The 23922-nt window shown below is 37.4% G+C and overlaps 1 protein-coding gene across 1 annotated transcript in view; it reads right to left on the minus strand.

Moving 5' to 3' along the window:
- Window positions 1–23922, minus strand: part of SYT1 (synaptotagmin 1) — a 362353-nt gene that overhangs the window by 130976 nt on the left and 207455 nt on the right. Inside the window, 1 exon segment of the mRNA XM_052774545.1 lies at window positions 6958–7146. Coding sequence (XP_052630505.1) covers window positions 6958–7146 — 189 coding nt within the window.

Below are 23922 nucleotides of genomic sequence, written 5' to 3' on the forward strand. Positions count from 1 at the left end.
GAGGTTATGCTCCCAGTGTGCTTCTGGCTAAGAGACAGTATTTCCCTTCAGACGGGACGGTACGTTCTCAAGGTGCCGCAGAAGAGGACATGAGTTTAGCATGTGACAGGCTTCTCCTGTGCTGTGATGGAGGGTGCTGCAGCTGGTGCTCTGGTTCAAGTTGTAGGAGTCTGCTCTTCTGATTTCTCCTTTCCTCCTCGGCTTGTCCAAGGAGCCAAAATAATGGCCAGCATAGGAACAGAGTCCTCCCTCAGACCTAAGTGTGTCAAATGCATGAGTTGAGCTTGCTTTGATCGGAGGAGAGGCGTAACCTCCTGGCAAACACGTGTGCTTGGCGGTGCTGGATCCAGCTACGGTCTGCAGCAGCGCTTTTGGGTCATGCTAGAACAGCTCGTACTTCTAACAGCCTGAGGTTCCTAGCTCAGTCCTGTATGAGGATCAAACTGGCAGCTGTCACGGATCCAAACGTTTAAGTACAGGACGTGTTAAGGGGAGCCTATCAGAAGGCATATGAAAATAACTCATGGATTGTAACAATTCTCTTAATGACAGAATCAATCATTAAAATATCAACAGAGTGTAATTCAGTAGGATCTCAGACCACATGCTATTCCTTCCAGACAAGGATTTTCATCCATCTTCTGCTTCATGAGTTTTCACTTCCATTCTTCCACCCCTCAGTATCTATTTAGATACTTTGGATTTAAAAGCTGTATTTTCAAGACTCTAATTTCAAGCATTCAAAATATGCTGGACCCCTAAAAATAATGAAGGTATTTTCATATTATAAGTTTATAAAATAACAGTTGAATTGTTTTTCTTTGTCTCACGATTTTTATGTCTTCTGGATGTGTGTGGGCAGTATTTTCAAGATTTCCCTACTAGCAGGTGATCTAGAAACTTTTATTTAATGAAAAAAAATAATGCTGAAGTTCTCACGTAATCACTGAACTCTGGGACAGGAAGAAAAAAAAGTCATCTGAAATTTGCATTTAAATTGCTATATTTAGAAATAATGATTTTCCCTCCTCTATTATTGTACTGTAATAGCTCTTTCTTGTACTTGTTCTATGTTCCAAAATAAATCTTTATTTCTGATTTCCCCTGTTTCTTCCCCAATGTGAAGCTGCATGTATTTGTTTGGCATGAGCAACTGCCAATGATTCGATGACAGGAAGGGAATACAAGACGACTTCAATTTATGCCTTCCCACTTCCTCCAACACTGTTCTTCGGACTTTCCCGAACATCAAGAAACTTCTTTCTTTATTATCCTCTAAATCTCTCCTTACAAGTCCTGTTTACCAGGATACCTAAATAGAGTTTGCCAATGTCGGACTGCTCCTAAGCTGAGATCACTGCTTATTGTATTGACAAATATATGTGTGTACATATACATATATACACGAACATACATACACATAGTCCTCATTTTCTGCAGGCAGGCAGCTATTACTTGCCTTATATTTAGACAGGAAGGTCTCTGAAGCAGAAACTAAATTTTTTTCTGGCTAACCTAAGAAGATCTTAGGCAATGACTAACATGGGTATGTGCCATAGAAATATAAATAATAGCTATTGCTGAGAATTTTATTGTGATTTTATGGTATTTATCTGTCTCTATTAATCCAGTTTTGAAATCTGAATTCATTCTATTATCAGCATTTTGCTTCCTTTTTATGAACTTAGAAAAGAATGTGCCCTCTCCACCCTGTGCCAGTGACACCTGTACTCCAGGAACCATTAGGAGAAGCAGTGAAATGAACAGCCTGAATTTATTTTCTGCAAATGATCAAGCTGGCAGCTCTATAAAAATTAAGTTTCAGAAAGACCCCATGCACAAAATCTTCAATTTTCTAATAATAGACAAAATTCAGTAATATCTCCTTGATAATCTTCATGCCAAATAAGAATGAAAAACTAAGAAATGAACTCTACTGCCAGTTATAGAGGGTAGTAAGAACTCTTACTACAACCTCAGCTGGTCAGTCAAAAAAGGCAGAAGGACAGAACAGCAGAGACCAGCAGGGAGAAAGAAATTATGAGGTGTGTCTAGGATGACTGCTGAATGCTGAAGCTTTAACTTAAATGGCTAAACACATAAATCCAGAATTATTTTATTTGCTAATTTACGCAAATATAGATAACTCTGTACTTCAGCTTCTAAGCTATTATTTAGAATTAAAACAGACCTGGGTCTTACAGTTATTTTTACATTTTTTATTACAGTTTCCTCTGCGGCCTCCAGTCCCATTTTGTTTTGACAGTTATTCACTAAGCCAAGGAGAGGGAAAAAAACCTTTCTCTGAATATCTGCAAACAGACTGTGAAACAAGTCTGCACAGAACATCGGGTTTTAGCCTGAATCATCACACAGTTTAGAGCTCCTGGTTTGGGGGATTATCAGTCAGTTGTACACAATGAATCAAATTTAGGGGTTTTGAGCACCAGCTACTGAGGCTAAATGGAGTTGCAAGCCAGCCGAACATTTCAGAGTAAGGTTGGTATAGAAATGTAACTTTTTATCCAATTACAATGTAAGACAGCAAAAAGCATTAGAAATATGCAATAACTTCCCATTAAAGAGGTAATGACAGTATCCTGGATTCAATGCATTCAGCTATTACAGCTATTCAAGATTATACCAGAAGCATTAACAGCGTATCATTATTCAGTCAGATGTATGCTGGAGTGCTATTGGATTTGTGCTGTTTTATTTACCTTGTTGGCAGAATGAGATCTTCTGTTCATATGGGAATGTGCTCTTAGGAAACACATCAAAATCACTTTCCTTTTACAAAGATGCTTATTAAGTAAACTAACGCTGTATGGTTAGTATCGGTATCTTGACATTTAAAGCCTCCGCCCAAAAAGCTGTTGCTGTCTTGCAATTCCATAGTTTTGCTAGAACTCGCTTACTGTAAATGCATGGCAGATATTTTCCTAGCCTGTAGACCAAGGCCCAGATGGAAGAGCAGCGAGAGGGAGGAAGGAAAGAATCAGTATGTCTTATCAAGTCTTCCAATGCAATTTTGTTTTCAGAAGTGTACGTGCCATTTTATCTGCTTTGTTTTACCCCCTTCTTCAGTGTTGGAATTCCTACATTTAAAACGCGAAGTGTAAAAGCAGAGATGGTACCTTTTTTCCCCTTCTGGTAAACAGCTTAAAAATTCTGCAGATTAAAGATAAATTGGGATAGAAAGTATAAGAACCAATTAAGACAGAGTGACTTTTATACACAGTGCAGTTATGGAAAAACAACTGTACTGTGATTATGCAAATCAGCCACTCACAACCAAAATGCAGGCATTTACATAACGGAGAAAAAAATTCTTCACAGTTATGCCTCAGTAACCTTACAGGATTCTTGCACTTTAATTGTATGACTCATTGTAATAAAATGATCCCACTTGCTTTATCCAGAGTGAAATATATGTTAAGACATCACCATTCTGAATGATTTGTGTGCTTTTGGAAGCCTACACTCTCCTGCCACAAAACGCGGAGTATGTTCTACTTTGAAGAGATAAAAATCCATGAAAAAACCAGAATTTCTGCTTGTATCAATCAAAACTTTAACTGGGTTTACATACTGCATCACTGCTCTTGAAATAAATGTATATTAATACAAATGGGACCTCCCTTCTTCTTGGAACTTTTATATCCTCATTCTATTAAATTCATCCATTTTTGACAAAATAAGACTTCTCTGGTGCATATATTACAGGAGGAAACATCAGTATAATTTAAATTGCACAGACCCTATCTTGCAGTTCTGCAAAGTGAAATCTTAATGGGAATCCTGATATTTTTAGTTAGTTAAGTATGTCTAGACTATTTAACTTGTGGCTTCTATGTATTCTACAAAACATATTCTTTTAAAAAGATGACTGTTCTATTATAAGCCATATGGAAGGAACAGTATTTATTCAGCTGGATGTAGTTTGCTGTACCTTTATTTTTGTCATCATGTATTCCACTATTTGAATGTTGGGTTTTTTTATATAAGCATGACTTGATATTATGTAATTTCTATGAAAAACCAGAAAGAGAAGACTATATATAAATTAGCCCCTACTACGGCTCAGCTTTTTTATCACTCAAACCAAGTTGATTGCAGGTGAACTTTTTCACAATATGGGTATATTCTATCCTATTATACATCCATTAAATCATGATGGCTTATTTTCCATCTGCAGACATCTTAGGCACAGGCAACTAAACCATTTAATTATTTCTCTCTTGCACATAGACTACAGAGCACTGAAAAAAAAAAATCCTCTCGCAGTAACTACTGAGCTTTCAAATGACTGAAAGCTTTCAAATGACTTTCAAACTACTGAGCTTTGCATGACTCTGCCATGTGTTAAGACTAGGGGTCAGGTCTTCAGTTTGAATGTACCAGAGGAAAACCCTAGTCCATGGTCTTGGAAGTGTTCTTAGACCCAAGTATCTGTGCTGTCCCAATAGGGCCCGTTTACCATATACATTCTCTCTCGCACAGCAAGAAATTCCCAGAAAGGCACTATAACAATGATTTGGTTGGAACAAATTTACATTCTGCTCTGTTTTAAGACTGATTCTCAAAAAATTTGCAACCAGCTGTAAGAGGTAAGGTCTGACAATTTTTCTACCACAATTAAACCCTCAGCTTTGTAATAGGCTAACACCACCTCGCTGACAACTCCCTGTGGACATAAACTGAACGCATACAGACCTGTCAATTACAGTCCATTCATGTAGGATTTGTTATTGGGGAAAATGGGAAAAACAAAAGTTATTTGGGATATAAAATGCTCCAACATGTCAATGGCACTATTCCATATTTAAATATTTTAAAAAAACCCACACACCCAAGCCCTTTGTAGCATAATGAACACTCAACTTTCTTCTTGAAATGGCCAAATTAAATAAGCCTAAACAAACACAGCAGAATGTCATGTTAAACAGTCCCAGTATTTGATGGAGATGCTGGGAAGATCCAATCACATCTGCAGCCTCTAGAAGCAGAGCAGACAATTGGCATGGGATCTGGGACTATCCCAGGTTCATTTCTCCACTCCACCACAAAATTACTGCATGATCTTGGATAAGAGTCCAGACTTCTAAAATGGGGGCAATATGTTCTGGTCTCACTATCAGCATAAGATACCATATTTTATAGATACTCTGATGTGTTTCATAATAACTAAGACTTGTCTTACGGCCTAGTACACTTTTCTCAGTAAGCATTTTCGCCATGTAATAGTAGGTACTTTTTTATTTTTTATTCAGTCCTATCTGGAAAGATTGTCCAGATTGGACTTGTTTTAAAAAAGTATGCAGCAGTGCATTCAAAGTTCCTCTCTATCTACAGACCTTTTCCTAGACCTTCCAATTACAGAGTTCCTCATCTTGGAAACCATTCACACCTCTGCTATGCTAAAATCAAAGTTTAAAAATAAAAGAATATCTACATAGAAGTGTCATCTACCTCATTTACCTAGCGTGGTGAGATAAAAATTAAAAGACAAATGTTTCAAATGCTGACTGTTTCTCCTTCAATGTCTTGTCTTTTCTTTTTTCCTCTCTTTTTTTTCTTCTTGTAGTTTTGTTTTTCCCATGATATCATCAGGTAATTTAATTTCAGTATGGTCTGCACTGGACTGTGCAGATTACCTAACTAATGACATACGGACTTCTTACCACTGTAACACCTCTATTCTTGCAAGTGAGAATTTCGAGTGACAGAGCAAAGCTGTTTGCTATCAATTTTTCAAAAACCGCATCTGCCAGATTGCCAAGATCCATTTCAGAGATAAAAAATCGATTAATATTCTAATTTGTTATCTGTCTTTATCAGTCACACAACATTTCTTTACACAAATGATAACTTTCTAAAAATGAAAACTCTTACACATGTTAAAATACTTCCCTGAAAATATTTTACATTTACTTATTCTTCTAAAGTAAAAATTATTAAAGACTGAATGACTTTGTAATGCCTGCTATTAAAACACACATACACACACAGCCTTCACCTTCATGTCTACAAAAGTGCCAAAACTATCTGCTTGTATCATCAGGTAATTTTTCTGTCAGTAACAAAAAGGATTTTTTCTTTATTATATGAAACAACTTTGACACTGTTGAATTTGTTGTATATTTAATACCAGTGTATGCATACTAAAACATACCAAACAGGTTCAAGAACCCTAGCATTATGATAAACAACAGCAAAAAGCTAATGCTTTTATTTTTTTTACAAATGTGAACAAATTGAGGCCTCAACTTTGAGTCAACACTTTCTAGCACAGACCAGAAGAACCCTGCTGACTTCAACCCTACTGACTTCACAGAAATATACATTGGTACTTTTAAAGTATTCTGCATAGGTACAGGAACTCACCACAAACAACGTTCAATGGCTGATCTAACAGAATTACTGAGTGGGAAAAGCATGGCTATCTTCACGCATTACTGATGTATTACAGCTATTTCCTTGTTAAAAAGCCGTTTTCCCATTTTTTCTATATTTTCTAATCCCCAAACATACACAGTTTCCTTATTTCTCAATATTTATGAGTTTTGGCCAAATTCTGCTTTAAAGTAGTATGCCCACACACATTTGTCATAAACATGAAACCCTAACTGTTACTGGTAGGAAATATTTTGCTTATTAGTCCCATGGCCGCCGTGAAGTTCTGTCATTCCAGTTTTGATGATTCAGCAATAATTCATCAGTAAAAATTACCAAGACGATCTGTCATATCAAGAATAGACTCAAATTGCATGAGTTTGGCCCTGTTTTTTCTACTCCAATTAATTTTGAGAAGCTTACTAAACCAGGTTTATCTTGTGATTTTTCTCGTTTTGACTAGAAAGCATTTAGTATGCTGTCTAAATAAATGACAAAGAAAATGTCAAGTTAAATCTAATCTACCAAAAGAAGCTTTACAATCAATCAAGTTTTACTTACATGGAATTTTGTTCAGTTCATTCATGAACTTCTCTTTTAACTTAGAAAATGCATCTTCTTTTCCTCCCCCTCCTCCGGGACTGGCTGGCTCGGTGACATTACTTGGAGGGGCTGCTGCTACTGTGGTAGCTGGCGGTGCTGCCAGGGCCTCATGATGACTTTCACTCACCATTTTAACCCCTGGGTAAGCTGTTGGAATAAAAAAACCCAAAAGATAATGTTTAAATCATTGAAATGGGTCTCTCATCGATAAAAGACTAAATAGGCACAATATCACTTGGTGCTCATGCTTACTGGGTAAATATGACTGCATCAGCATATTGCTTCATGCTCTTCATAAAATACTTATTAGACAAGAGAGAAAAGTCTTTTGCAGGGTTAATTTCAGCCAGAATAATTTTATTGCTTAGAGTTCTTCTCCAACCACGTTGCATTTTGAACTGTTGAATTTGAAACCTCAAAATTCCTGTAAAACTCTCATGCAGATTTACGTTTTGCTCTTCAATTTTGAAAGTATAAGCAAATTGGGTAATAACTGCTCCCCATGTGCAAATTTCACAGTGTATTTACAGAACTATTTTTCTGTGAGAGTTACAGAGGTGTGGATCATAGCCAAAGTTTCTATATAAAATAAATGAAGTGATAAGAATATAGTAAAAACACTTCAAGATTTCTTGTCAAAGTAATAACCTATTCTTTCCTACTTAAGCAAGTTGTATATTAAACAGAAATTGATTTACATCCATTTTTATCTTCACTTATTGAAGGTAATTTTACTTCCAGTTATTTTGTGTGACATTTGCTACTGACAATATTCTCTTAAATTATTCAGATGTCTCATTGGTGTATTCATGAAGCTACGACACCTACAGGGTATCTAAATGCAGCCATACTGAAATATCTGAGAGGCTGTCACAAACATAATCCCACATCAGCATATTTTTAATTCATGTTGTTTAACAGGCATTTTGCAAAACCTTTACTTGAGCGTACATTACAAAGCAAAGAATTTTAGGCCAGTGGGGTGAAGGTGAGATGACATGCACAAAGCAATTTCAATATCACAAGAAGGCTGGCTGATATGTTTTTATTGGTTTTGAACACATTGTTCTGATTTTCTGCCGCATTCTAAATATCACCGATCTGAATAATTATTCTGTTCTTCTTCAGAAAACCAGAGGGAGAAAGGGTTTGAGAGAGAACAAACATTCATTATTGCTCTGAGTGTACAATTGCTCTCAGCCCCGAAAGACATTTGGCCTTTGACCTTTTGCTGAGAAATTTAAACATCACCACAGGAAAAAAGGCAACACATCAAAATTAAAGGGGTATAAGAGCATCTGACTGCATGCAATACGATGAATCATGAGCTTCCCTGCCTTACGTGACTGTTTTCATGGATGTTGCCGAGAGTGCTCAAATCACTAAATCAAGAAGAGAATTGGCTTTTCGTCCTTCAACTTCACTTCTACGAGCCCACAGTCATGAAGACCTGCAGGCGCAGACCTGCCCGCAGGCAGAATGAACCTTTTGAAATCACCCTCACCATACTTGTCAGTAAACAGGAGTTTGCACACAAGTGTAGTCTGGAATAGAAACCATTCTCCAACACTGTCATCTGATGAAAAAGACTTTAACTAAATAAGGGGATAGCTTTGTTCTGAAGAAGAAATTTGGTGGATACCTTGCAGCAATTTTATCAATGCAGCGCTGAACGAAGTAGTATTCCCTGCCTGCCCATCGCTTCTGCCTCTGCCGTCACAGTCTCTAGCCTAATATAAAATCATGTTGATGTTGACACAGAATATATATATGATACAGCTCCATAAATATTTCATAAGCATGTAGTCTTATCTATTTGCCTATAACAACATGGAAGCAATTCACTATCTAAAGCAGACCAAGTCAATGGAAAGATTCCAGTTAATATCCATGAACTTTGGCTCAAGTCCGATGTCTGTGAAGATTTCCCCACTTGCATCCCAAAATAACAATTGGGAAAAACACGTAGTGCATAATTTGGGTAGTATGAAATAACGTGCCAGCTATTCCAGACTAGAAGACTTTTTCCATATGCTCTGATGAATGCCAAATACTATGAAGCAAAACATGCAGAGACATCAGCTGTAAACACTAGTGCTGTTTTATATTATAGCATTTTGTCAATGAATGTCAGTTAAATCAGAAGAAAAGTTGTATGATATATCATAATTAAATCAAAATTAAATTGCTTAATTATAATATATTGCTTAATTATTTCAGGCCTGGCAGTTGACTATTTTATTTTGTAATGGAAGACACAATTTGCAGTGATGACTTTCAGCTAATTAAAAATTAAGGCAAATGTAATTTATTTGCTTCCAGTTTTGGAGCTATATTTTGAAACTGTATTAGGAGAACAAATTTGAAGCGTTACACTTTCATTTATTTAAAAGAAGGGAAAAATAACAAAACAGAGTATTCCTCTGAACTCCAGGAACAATCCTCAGTAGAGTGCTAGTGCAGTTGGAGGTCACTGCATCTAATGAGGCATGCACAAATGCTTTGAGACTCGCTACAGAGCCTTCGACCTTTACACGCCAATGACACTATCTTGATATTTTAAATAGGTGTGAAGGGGCTGAAAAAGAATCTTGTCTCAGAAAAAGCTTTCTGCAGTAAAGAATTTTCTGAAGAGCACATGCCCACTTATAGAGATAACATCTGATGGCTTCTATTATTGTAATGCTGCAGCTCTCCACAATAATGGTATAAACACTGTGGTATTATTAGAGACTGTGAGTATTGAATAATTAGATTTAAATTGGCCTTTTACAAAAAAAGGTTACTTTAATGCTGCAGTGCATCACTGAAGGTAAAGATCTACAAAATACTAGCAGATTCTCTGCCATTTATGAAATGGTAGTTGCAAGCAAAAATTTCTTATAGGTTAAAAAATGAAATGTCATAGAATTCAATTATGATTTCCAGTTCAGTGTTCACTAAAATGATTATAGTGCTAGGTATGAAACTCTACATGTTTCATGTGCAACATGCAGTCATAAATAAGAGTACATTTGTAAGTCATAAATAAAAGTACAATTTCATTTACAGGCTTCTATAAAACACAGCATAGACTATATTCCCCGAGCATGCCAATTCTTTGGTATACCACTGCCCATCCATACTAGTGCCATATAATCATTATAAGACATGTAAAACAAAACAATGAACAAATACATGTAATACTTTGAAGTAATGCTTGTTGTCTCTATACAGAAGTAGGCAAGTGTTCAGTGAAAATCCAGAGATGATGATTTGAACCCTTGAGGAGGTCAAGGGTTTAAGAGCCTTACTGTTCCCTATGAAAGACAAAATCTGACAAAAATGAGTATCAGCTCAAACTTCTACAAAATTTCTACATAATTTCCTCTGAAAATGAAGCATCTGAGTAATATACAAATGCGCTCTGGAGATTCGTAAGAAGCAAGAGATTTCCTTATGGAGGTACAAAGTATTGGCTGACTGCCTTAGTATGCTGGTATGGATCCTGATGGTGAGAGTCCCATTGGAAAGCACCTCTTAAAGGAGTAGTAAAGTAGCAATGACTCTTAAGAGAGGAGTAAAGAAGAGGAGTAAGAGTTCTGGTATGGATGATTACAGAGCATGGAATAGACTCTGGAAATCAGAGCTGAAAGAATGTGTTCCAAGGGCAACACCCTCTCTTTGCAAACATTCTGGTATATCCAAAGTAAGACGTGGACAACTTGGGGGGACTAATACCATGGGAAAATTTTACTTGTTTTAAATGTTTTTTTAAAAATAAACTGAATACTCAGAAAATTAATGAGAACACTGTGGGATGTTCACAGTGATTCACATGAAAGGGGGATTTTCAGGATTTGGAATGCGAGCAAAACTCAGAGTAGTGTATCATCTTATGGCAAATCATGGGGAGATTTATGATAGACTTACCAAAAAAAAAAAAACCAAAAAAAAAACCCCCAAAGGGCAGCAAAGCAAATTTGTATGGTTTCTATCTGGTTAAATTACAGAATTACAGCAGGTATACCATAGCAGCTACTAAAGGACTTAGTAAATACTTAATCTCATGGAAATAAAATCAGTGACATTCCTTCTGCATGGTGGATTTCAGACAATTTAATTTTGCTCATTCCTCCTCTTATCTGATGAATACAAACTGGGTGGAGTGAGACAGCAAACAGGTCAGACATCCCATGCTGACCAAGTCATTCCCTTCCAACGAGAAATTTTCTGGAAGGTGTCCTTTTACCTTTCTCAATTTTTTCTTCCATATTAAAAATTAAAATTAATGGAATTATTCAAAACATACAAATATAGTGTTACTATGAGTAACTGTATAAGTTTTCAGAAGTAAGTGTCACCATTCTTTCAATGTTTAATGCTGTAACTGTAGTAGAGCCGGTCACTGTACCTCAATAAGCCTGCAAAGTTGTAAATTGGAAACTATATTCTTAAATGCTATTTCCTGGACAGCTTATCTTTTCAGCATCCCAAACATGTTCACCTCAGCAGTTACATCCAGCTTGGAATGTAATCACAAAACTTATCCAAGAAAGAAAAAAAATCAGACGTTAACATCAGTTGTGTTCCTCTGTCATTTTTGTTTACAGGTCCTGGGCACTGAAAAAGAAAGAAACTATTAGCTTTCAGTGCTGATATGGCCAGGGCAAGTATGCAGAGTTACCAGAGAAAGGTTTGACACCACATTGAAAATTTACCCTATTCCATTAGACTGTTTTTGATGAAATTAATTCATCATTAAGAAGATGGGAACATTACCAGAATGTCTAAAGATATCTACAATACATGATCTCTTCCTAGACTTAAGTATTCTGGGATGTTAATAATACATTTTTTACTCATTCATCTTCCTATTAATGAAATATACTATCTTTCTAGCTTCAGTAATGGACATTTATTTTAAAAGACAAGCTCAGAAAAAGAGACTTTCTTGGCTTTTTATAAAGATGGGCCTGTAACTACATTTTCAGAAGAATGGAAGGTCACGGTAAAGATGTCATATCAAAACAGCCTTTTCACCACTACCACAAAGGCTTACAATGCAATCCAGATTGAGTACTGCTTTAGAGAAGGTACATGAAAGGCTCAACGTTTCATGGGGAAAAAAGTTCTGATGAAGAACCTTGGTGGGGGAATTCAGGTGTCCTGTCTGTGCTGCTACTGATGCACAAGAAATGTCCCAGCAAACCCCCACAGAATCACCCCTGCACCTCTTTTAGTGGAGGAGAGACATTTCTCCTGCTGCCATATGTGAAACATCAATTGATGCTTTCTAGATGCCAGCTGTACATTAACTCTTTAAAACTGTTTTCCAATGCTTGCTACTAATACCAAGCCAATAGTTTCATCGGCTTGACTGAATGAACAAGATAAAACACCTAAATCTCTCCCCCAAAGCCCACAGCTACTTTATTGCTCAGGTTTAAAAATTACTATGCCAGTGCATCCTGTCAAAGGAGTATCGTTGGTCCTGGAGCAGGATGGAGGAACACGATATTGCAGATAGGAAGAGGACCAAAAGGTAGTGAGTCAGTAGGGATGAGGACCCCACATACAGGGAGGGTGGCATGTCTGAGCCCAAGTTTAAGCAAGTGTGGGGGCAGGACAGCAGTCATGTACCAAGTCAGGCAGAAGTGCTGCAACTCCAAGGTAGCAGAGAGGAGGAGAGCTTGGCAGAAATATTTTTTGACAGTTAGTCAAAACTGTTAGGTTTGGGAACCAACAGCTAGTTAGACTGAGTTATCTACAGCACAGTCCTGGACCAGGCAACAAATCTTCCCATTATTAGACATTAGCTCAGTATCAGTCTCCAGAATTTGCTTAAAATACGAACAAATATTTTTAGAAGAACAACTGAAAGACACTAACTCGATGGCCAAATCCAAATTCATCGTCATGAGAAAATGAAATATTGTAAGATTTCCAGTCTAATAGTCACAGTGGACACCTATTATCTGAGTATGAGTTATATCCAAATCATATCCAAATCTTTGTGTGCTCTTCTTAACCTAGTTCACTTTTTTAATTCACTGTATAGCTAATAAACATAGAATATACGTAGAATAAGCATAGAATAGTTCACAGTTCTCTGTCACAATAAACATACTTTATGTAATTGAAATCATTACAACATACAATCTAATCTCTAAGCATGTTTCAAAGCTAACCATATAATGTCCAGAAAATGATCTGCTCAGTGGACAGCAAACCATCTGACTATTTTGGAAGGGATATGGCCACTGTAAACATTGGAGAAAGACAAATTCCTCAGCACATGGCACAATCTACATGTTTATCTTTCAGCTTCCTGGTCACCCATTATTAAACACGGCAGAACTGTTCAACATATAGGGCTCCGAAATATCTTACGCTGCAGAGACTGTCCAAGAGAAACTTTGGCTTGCTTTTTCAGAAAGAACTTCAGTCTGATATGTAATCTATGAACAGCTAATCACTGTATATTTTGCAGTACCAAGCTATGCAAAATGATATTTTCAGACTCACTCCTTAAGCTGTTGATATGACTGCTGTTAATTTAAATGAGAAGTGAGGCCAACACTATTTTCTTATCAGCTAAAAGCCATAATTTTTTGACTGTTCTTCAGACTTCTGCTCCTGCAATGCAGAAGTGCATACAGGAGCCAGAGGAGTCACAGCAGCTTACAGAGAAACATAAAAATCAAGAGCAAAGAGCACTGCAGTAAGGCAAGAGTGGTGAGTCCCTTGCACAGATTCACTATATAAATGCCTGTTTCCCTGACCGTGTTCTGAAACTCTTATTTTCCCCTAAGTATACAATATTTCTTAGTCATGTATTTCTTTTGATTTTTAGAGGTAACCGGGCTAGAGACAGCCCTGTCTCTCTGGATGTTGACATTGTTGTCATGTTTCAGCAGCAGTGAGGTTACCAAAACTGTCAAAGCATCAGAATATGTATAATTTAACCCCTCTGTCTTCCTCTACTACCGCAAATGCTGCTTCAAAATGACTGAGGTCCTTGATAATAGCTAGTTATGAATAGGAATAAGAGAAAGAAAGAAACTACAGTAATTTCCTTCCACATGACCATTCTGTCATCTTTCATGCTTGCATTTTGTTTCCTGAAGCTGTAATCTGCATTTCTACTCCCCTGATACTTACTTCCAGACTTCCTTTATACAGCAGTGTAAGACAAAAGAATTCAGATAAAAATTAGTGTTCAACTGCATTTAAGCATGAAATTCTAATACAGTCCACAGAGAATTCTTGCTGTTCCAAAATCATTTTAGAGTAATCCTACAAATAATGAAGCCCTTTATATCAATAAGTTCCTTGTTGTGTACATTGCATAAAATCAATTTATATTCACATATTTGGCTCCTGTCCAATCAATGGCTCCAATAATGCCTATGAACTAGCAAAGTGCCATAGAGATTAACTATGATGTGGTAAAATTCATAAGGAACAACACAACAGAAATTGTATAATAATATGGAGAAACGCTATTAATATTCTTGTTTTGGTATCTGTAGGTCATAGCTCTAAATTCACTATTTCCCCTTTGAATTTTCCTTCTATTGAGATTTCCTATGTGTCCCAATTTCTGCACTCAGTAACCATGGGGTTAGTAAAATTAATTAGGAACAAGCAGGATAGTACATGCACTAAGGAACCAAATATGGGGAGCTGAGATGTGCAATTCACTGCTACCTCACAGATTAGTTAAGTCTTGGACTTAGGTTGTGAAATAATTGGCACCTCAGAGTGTGATTCTACTCTGACAAGTGACTATATAAAAATGGCACCTTCTTTCTGAAAAAGATCTGCTCTCTATGTATATTCAGTCATATATGCTGAATTTAATGAGTACCACATTCCAACTTCACCATGGAGTGTTTTTTTCCCTGTTACATCTGCAGTACCAAAAAGCTGAGAAAACAAGAACACAGTAAGATTGTATTCCTCCTCCGCATCATGAATGCAGTTATAAACTAAAATTTCAAAGACCAGTTGATTATACCTTTGAGAACCTACTGCAGATTCCACAGTTACAGCTGAAGGCATGGGATTATATCCTTGTAGCCAATCACATGAAATTTGGGCTGCATTACTTGGTGGTAGGAGGGAGAAGGAAACAGCTCAGCTAGTTTTTTCAGATCCTATGATAAAATTACATGGCTGGCATTTAGAAAAATGTAAACAGTTGGTATTTGGCATTAAAGCTTTAAGGTGCGTCACCCAAGTATACTAATGGGAAAAATACTCACATGTGAGTGAATTTTGTACATCAAGCTTTGCAAATTCTGTGCAATAAAAGATTCAGACTTTTCAGGTGGATACCTTCTAGTTTTAAAAAAATCTCAGTAGTTCATCACACAGATATCAATCAGATACATGTAAAGTACCTGCGTATACACTGTAACATATCTCTGTATATATACATCATAAGTATATTCCTCCCACATGTGCATTTATGATATGCTACTATGCTTGCTATAAGGTGACTAACCAAGTATTGTGATTTCACTGTCAATAAAGCAAAAAATGACAGTTTAAGTCCAAGAATTTTCTTGTAAACAGATGGTGGGTTTGTGGGGAAATACACAATTTTCATAAATTGTGATGTTGATAAAAAGATTTTTCAGGGTTTTCTTCAGCCACATCATATCAGCACTGAAATCAGGAACAACGCTGCAAAACCATGAACGTAAGCTGATTGACTGTGACAGGTTCTGTTAATTGCAGCTACGTGAAAATTACTGTTTCATGAATGTCACCAGTCCAGGAAAGAAGAACATGGGGGTGCAGGAAGCATCTGCATATAAATTTGTTTTTTAAGTTAAAAATAAAAATTAAAAAAATTATTTGATATTTATGGTTAATTATTTTACTTACACTATGAAGGCAATCTTATCAGCACATGGAAGAAAAATAGTGGAAATTGGAACTAATTGTCCCATAATGACTGATACTTTTTCCTCCTGTTGAGAATGATATGCCATCATCCAATAGCTTTCCACACACAGCAGGAAGGAAAATTATCAATCAATTACATGACAATTAATTCCTAACTTGTAACATTTTTCTACTGAAAGGAAAAAAAAATAGATCCTAATTTGAGATTAATAATCATGCATTCCCTACAGTGTTTTAGAAAGCCATCTTTTTAAAAGATGCCCTTACACATATCTGAAACTATTTTAACAACTGATAACTGTAAAATTAGGCAGTTATAAAGTATTAGTATAAGCACTACTTTCTGCTGTTAGTACAACTATTTCTTGTACTGCAATTATTTCTGCAGACGAACAATTTAGCAAGGATCCCATTCACGAGAATGTTGTATCCAACTCACACATGAGCAATACTAGAGAAAACAACTTCAGAATAATGATGAGGAAGTAACAAAACCAAAGGAAAAAAGAAAAATACTTGGATATTTTTTGTTTAAATAAAGTTAAGGACTGAATGGTAATTTAGGGTTTTTCACAAGTTTAAAACTTTCAGGTTTTCTGCACACGGAAATGCTTGGTGTGGCCATGTTTCCATCTCTTCTCTAGACCAGAGAAAGCTCATGTGACACGGCTTTGAATTCCTTTGGATAGATCACAGACCTTAGCCTAAGATCACCTTCATTGAGTGAGTTCTCCCATCACTGAGTTTTGCATACAATAATGTTGTGGCCTCTATTAATTTGTGCTTCTCTGAAAGGGAAGAGTCATCACTGTTCAGCTTTTGAAAAAAAAGACTTGCATGCCCACCTTCAGGAGAGGACGCAAACATCACCTGGAGGAAGGTGCTGGAGACAGTTCGGAGGAGGAGCAGGATTTGAGTCACTCTTGTTTTTTGCATACCCTGCTGATTAGGCAGATTCTCACTCAGCACGCTGGCTGCTGAGCAACCCGTTTTGAGGTACTCACATCTTCCGGATATATAGGGAAGCTTGGTCTAAAGCAATGATACAGCCCAAGGTTGTAGAGAGTAGGGGTATTTATATGCACGGCATCAGGGATCCTCTAATCAAATCCACAACCTGGATTTGCTCTGCTTGTATAAATAGGATGACAAAAGCGGTCTGGTGTCTCTGTCTGATGGTATGACCCTTCTGGGTCATGAATATTCCCCACTTCCATCTGGAAGTTCAGCACAGCTTTGAAAGAAACTTGGTGGACTGAGGCCAACTAAGATGCCTGGGCTGAATTCTGAAAGCAGTCCTGAGTGCCTCATCTAGGACGGCAGGTAAAGTCCCAGAGCATCATGCCCTTTTAGACTGAGGGAGGGATCTACCCTAAATTTGGACAACAGTCTGCAGTAGCATTCTGACTGAGGCAGTGATTGATAGACCATTCTGCCTCATTAGCCACTTACTGCTGCAGGAGGGCAACTAAGGTTAGCGCTTTTGCCAAAACAACCTGGGGAGACAGAAATCCTACTTAATAGGCATGGCTGATTTATTGCTATTGCTGGCTTTCCCAATTTTGTTCTGAACACTTCTTCCTTCTGCCCAGTACAGTGCTCTTTGTTTTAAACCATTGACTCAGTGCTTGTTGGGGGAACTGTTCATCAAAAGCCTGTAAGAAGGATAATTCAGTTTTTCAAATTTGTGCAAGGAAACTTGAGCAAATTTTACTTAACCTACTGGTAATTAAACTTGGACTGCCCTGAACACCTCATTGGCTACAGGATGGTTACAGATTGTATTTTTTTTTTTTTTTAGCCCAGTGCAGCAGGTACTGCTATTGCAGTTACATCTCTAGCGGTTAAACGCCTTAGTGCACATTGTCACATACCCTAAGTTTTCCTGTAGGTTTAGCTGATTGAGCTTATTGTCCAACTGGACATCAGAAGAAGGGCTGTGCGTACGCAAAGTGCTATACGGTTAACATTCATGCAGAAAAACAACAATTTTAAGTGAGCAAATGAACATGAGAGAAGCTTAGTGTTCTACTTTGTATAGATATTGATATAATTTTAAAAAATCTGTTCTGTTTCAGATCTTATTTTCTTTGATGATCATGTTCTCTAATTGAATGCTTCAATGTGATAACGCTTTTTTTGTTTGTTCAGTTTTCTTTTTTCTCCCCTATTTTGTCTATTGCAAAGCTCTATATACATTTAATGGTCACAAACCCTAACCTATAACCATGATCCATTTAAAAACTAAATCAAAAAACTTACTGATCATATGTGCATAGAAAATTAAGATTACCTATTGTCACAGAGCACAGAACAAAGACAACTAGTTATGCGTTCAGTTCCCACTTTTTTAGGTCACCATAGCTGCTGTACAACTATGCATCTTTCTCAAACTTCTAGCTGAAAAAAGGATCATTTTTACTATTATGCGATCTGTGGCCTGCTGAGCACTGTGTGGCATAGCAGACTTGCAGTTGGGGAGCTTCAGCAGTAAAGATACCCATCCTCCAAGGTCGTGTGCTACCACTGCTTGGCTGGTAAACTTGGCCTACAAGGAGGATGACATAAGGCAGAGGTTCATGCTCTCTGCTGCTCTATGTGCTCAAGAGGAGGAAGTGGCCAGGACAGACAAGTGATAATTTTAACTTCATTTCCAGCCTCTGGTAGCTGTTTTTTTGCCCTCTGCAATCTGTAAATCAAAGTGTATTGCTCTGGAAAAGGATGAGGATACTGAGCCAAAACAGAAGCAGGATGTAGGGAGATTAGCATGACCTTTAAGACCCTTTCGGTGCATGTGTTTCTGCTTTGGGGCATGGGCATTTTGTCTTCATGAAAGCATGTAAACACAGGACTGGAATCAAATAATAATGCCAGCGCTACTTCAAGAGCGTGGTCCTCTGTAATGAGTGTACCACCAATTATTAAAGAAATCCTTCGCTTGCTCTAAAAAACTTGCAGCTAAGAGCTTTCCAGAGATTATACCTACATTATAAAAAGGGAGCACAAAACGATTCAATGTTATTGATGAAATTGTTTGCTTTCTCTTTAGAAGAGAGTAATAAATAAGTTAGCATTTCAAAGTTCTGTGAAGAGAGAAGATATTTGAGAGAAAGCACACGGATGCATTGTTCTGTAGCACGGGCATTTGATGAGCTCCAGAAATCTCTTTGGAAGAGAAAAGCTGTATTATAGCGTGTGAAAAGAAGAAATCTTCACTATCAGGCTGTTATCTAGTTGCTAAGGGCTGGTTCTTGATGAAAACAGAGCAGAATAGAATGGATAGTTTAAGCACTGTGAGGTAAAAGCAGAAAATTGGACTTAGAGCATAAGGGACATTCACAATGGAATCAAAGTGGATGCAGTAAAATGTTAAGAATATGACAAGATTATCATAAATATGAAGAGAAGAAAGTCAAAGTTTTGCCTTCACTTCAACAAAGCCCTTGGAGAAAAAAAGGGGAATTAGCCCAGGTGAAATGTACATTAGCAAAGAGAAAAGAAAGATGAAAAGAAGAATACCACTTCAAGGTCATTTTAAACCAAGCAGCAACTACTAAACTTTTAATTATAAGCCTGTAATTCTTGTTTGTTTATTATTAATTGCTAGCAAAAACATAGATAAAAGCTTGAAACAACATAGTTTTGAACTTCATTCTGTTCATATTTTTGCTGCCAAAAACCAAATAGGATAATTTAAAATTGTTTAAACCTAGACAAAAAACCCCCCCTTTTTCTGTAAATGGAAAAGTGTATTAGCTAATTCTTTTAATACACACTAAGTAGCACTTTGTTCTTGTCTTCTGTCCTTTACAAAACCAACAGTTTCAAGTTCACAGAGCACCTAAAGAACAAAAAGCCAAGGCATCTCCTCAGAAGTTAGGAACAAGTGCAGCTCCCTTATGCTACACACACAGAGTCCGGCTTTCCTTGAAGAGTTCAACAAACCTGGAGCCAGGTTCAGAATTAAGTCCCCACCGAAAGTCTCTTTCTATTGAAACCTGGGCTAATGTGGCATCTGTGTTTCAGCCATTATCAGCTGTCACAGTCGGAGAGAGAGGCAGCATTTATGGCAACGAGTGATATTTGTTTTTAATCCACAAGCACAAGCACTGACTGGAATTTTCATCACCTTTCCAACCATTTGAAAACAATAATTGTTAGCTCTGTTAAATACCTTCTCTTTCTAAACCAATACTCTCCAAATGCAAATTGTAGTCACAGCTGCAAAGGAAATCTACTGCCAAAATACACCACTGGGAGAGAAGAAAACATAGTGGCAGCTGGCTGTCTCCAAAGAGGGAGAGTGTCATCTCTCTGAAACACTGTCGGCTCTTGTAGAAGAAATGCTAAAGAGCAAAAAACTGCAATATCAGCCAGGCACTGGCTGACAGTGTATGTTGCTAATGGGAACAAATTGGAGGCTGTAACTTTAGTAGAAGGAGAAGGAAAGGATCAAAGGATCACAAGGGCTGAAGCACTGGGATGCCTTTGCCTGCACACAAGGTAAAACTTTAGTCAAAACGTGTATCATAAAGATGCTTTTTCGGTTAGTTTGGATTCAACAAGTATTCTTTACCTCTCTCGCTCAAACATTTCTTATTCTTTGTGTTTGCAGATTCCTGACTAAAGCTCAGTGATTGCTTCACTAGTTATTTATTTATCCCACATTCCAGTCCCATGAGTTTATCATTAGCAGGGGACAGTTTAAGGAATAAAACTCAGGGAGGTGATGTAGCCCCTTAGTGCAATTTCACCAAGCAAGCTGTGATGGCACAACACTTCAAGAAATGCATGTTGCCTGTGACATGGGAATAGCTCAACACAGCAGCTTTTTCTGCTGACAGAGTGGACTGGATTCAAAGTGGGGACCTATGAGGTGAGACACTGCAGCTGACGACAACTGCCCTACAGCATTAAGTCTTCTGGTCAGAGCTCACTTCAGAGGGAACTTACCAGCGGCTGCACCACAAGAACACTGAAGTTATCATCTCAAACTCAAAAGATTTTCCTGAAGCCTTTATATTTCTACTTTTTTATCTAGTATAAGAAGAACCTCTAGTTATATGATCATTACGTATTATACTGGGTCCTTTGCAATGCTTGAATCAAGAACTTTTAGATCTACAGTACAGCCACTTTACAGCTCAGTTTAGTATTAGCAGCAGTAGTTTCTGAATCTAGTCTACACAGGAAGAGAACAGCACACACTTTGCCTTGTTACAAAACCAGTTGTAAGACAGCATGGAAATAATGGATACTGGGGTCTTAGGTATCCATATTCTGCTTACCAAGGGTGATTATTGCCTAGCATTTAGAGCAGTGGTTAGAAACATGACAATTGAGTATTTCTCTATTTAATTCTATCTGACAGGCAACGGTGGTAGAGTAGGTGAAGTTTGCTTCTTTCTTTTGAAGCCTACTCACACTTCTTGTGACAAGCCCTCTTGTGACAAAACGGGCAAGTGATACCTGCTGTGAAATGAGAATCTGGTCAATAATAAAGGTTGTGAATTATGTTGAAATATACATACTAGCCTAAAAGGCATTTAGGGCTGCATTAACACCCGACATCTACATGCGTAACCTCAGTGGAAGCCATGACGTGTTGTAACAGGCTTTCAGTTTGGATAATCAGAACCAGCACCCTGTGGTGCATTGCAGCAGCATCTACGACACACACACTCTCCTTGTCATCACCTGATATCCCAGCACAACCTGCATTAACGTCTGTTTCTTTTTAAATAAAGTACTTGTAACTTTTTTGAAGGCTAAGTTTCTTCTTCTACTTATTTGGTGGTTTTAGCCTCATCTGTTCTCTTTGCTCATGGCTGTTGTTTCGTTCTCCTTTTCCTTATCCTCGTGTGTGGCTCATGCTACCCCAAGAATCACATTTCTCTGCTTCATTAACCATCTTCAGCCAATCTCTTTAGATCCCTCCTCCAGACATTCTCTCTCCTGTTCTCTGTTCTTCCCCTCTCTCTCACCTCAGTCTCTGTGCAATATTAATAAGAGATTTTCAGAAGCAGAAAGTGAAATTTAGACACTTAGCTATCATTCATGCCTTTGGAAAATCTCCTCCTCCACCTTTGTAATTCTCTTGGTATGCAGCAAAACCCTTTCTTATTTTTAACTCCCCTTCTTCTCATCAACTGTCCTTTCCTTCCTCTGTTCTCTTTATTTCGTTTTGCTTATCTAACTGAGGTCATAGCTATGCCAGCAGATCTCTGCCTTGCACACGTCAGCAAAACTTTAAAGGTATGCCATTATCCTAATGGAAACAGCTTTTGTCAGCCTGCATTACCCAATTTCAGAAGACAGTGTAACTTCACCAGCAAACATGCCTCCTCTTCAGCACTTGTTCTACCTACACATAAGGGAATGGGTCAGCGCAGTTAGACAACACAAGACTTCAGACAGTCCTTGATGCAGAGACTGTCCTTTTAGAACAACAACAAAAAAGGCAACAAAGAACGTTAATTACAGTGCAAAATAAATATTTGATAGAATGCATTTATACATCCTGATACTCTGCATCTATCTAATGGGCTAAGGAAGTGGTTCAGTTTGCAGAGTGTAACTTCAACTGCTCAACACTCCAGCAAAAGCAAATAAATCTATTCATTCAGCATAGCTGGAGTGAATAATAACCAATTCTTTTCAGTTTTTTTTCATAAGTCACAACTGTTTAGGAGTGATAGAAATTTTAATTTAAAATGGCTGTCTTGTTAGAAGACAGGACTGTTAAAAAGATTTGTGTAAGGAAATTCATTATAATAGCATAGAGTATAAAGGACTGCTTTTTAGCACACCTGTTGATCTTATTGTGTCTTGCAGCCTAATGATGCTGTACAAAACTTAATTGGCTATATTTTGAGCCCACCACTTCCACTTGTAATGGAAACTAGTACTGAAAATGTAAAAGGAAATTGTACCTTGGGAGCCTATCAGAAACAATTTTTAACTTATGTTAATATCAATCTCTGTAAATTCTTCTGAGGTTATATTTTAACAAGTTTCTTTGATTATGTTCTAGGCATACGCAACCAAGAACCTCCCTCTCCCGAGACATGAGAGAGAGGAAAAAAAAGTTTTTTGTGTAAACAGAGAGATGTCAGATGTACCCTTTGGGAAGTGAATTGCAATGTGACCTCAACGGTCTTCTCCCACACTCTCTTCTGAAACTACCTTCACTACCCTTGGAAAGCTACAAAGTCTCATTCCGTTGCACGCTTATCAAACTGTCAGCAGTAAAAGGGTTAGGAGTAATTTCCTGTATGACAGATTAATCCACAACAAGCTGGTTTAGGATTTCTTGCATGCCTATTTGAAGCATCTGATTCCAAATACTGCCAGACATTATATACGGTATTGGATGGGTACTAACCTCTATTAAACTAGATGGAATATAGGTTTAATCTAGTATAGTAAATCTCTATATTTCTGTATACTTATAAACATGGAACAGTGCTTGGCCATATTCCAAGATCTACTCCATTTCTGTTGCATACTTTATACACAAAGTATGAATCATGGTTAGGCCCTGTAAATATGGGAAAGTAATAGTCATCCAACTCATCTTCATTTAATTATACTAAAATGGCTATAATGTTCAAGAAGCCGAGAAGTTTAACAACCCAATTCACTTCTGATGTTAGAATAACTGCTTCTTCCATCCTACAGTAATGTATTGCATATTGCCTTGAAGTCATTTTAATGGTCACCACCTAGTGCCTGGTATATTCAAGGCCAACTACATGAGGTTTTTGTATGTTCCTGCCTATCATCCCTTCCTTTCAATGAAACTTTCCATTTTTATTGCCTGGTGTGGAATTTTTTGTTTCTTTGTTTTGCTTTATTTTTATTGAGTAAGGCAGGGATACAAAGCAGAGGAAAAAGGAGAGTTAATGTCTGAAAATAATCTCTTCACATTAGCCACTCAATAATAATCACAGTTCTTGTTTTGAATGCCTGAAGACAACAATTTCTGAGCACATCTCAAACTGCAAATTGTAGCAAATTTGTTGT

The sequence above is a fragment of the Harpia harpyja genome, chromosome 23 (genome assembly GCF_026419915.1).
Source record: "Harpia harpyja isolate bHarHar1 chromosome 23, bHarHar1 primary haplotype, whole genome shotgun sequence".
Classification (NCBI taxonomy): Eukaryota; Metazoa; Chordata; class Aves; order Accipitriformes; family Accipitridae; genus Harpia; species Harpia harpyja.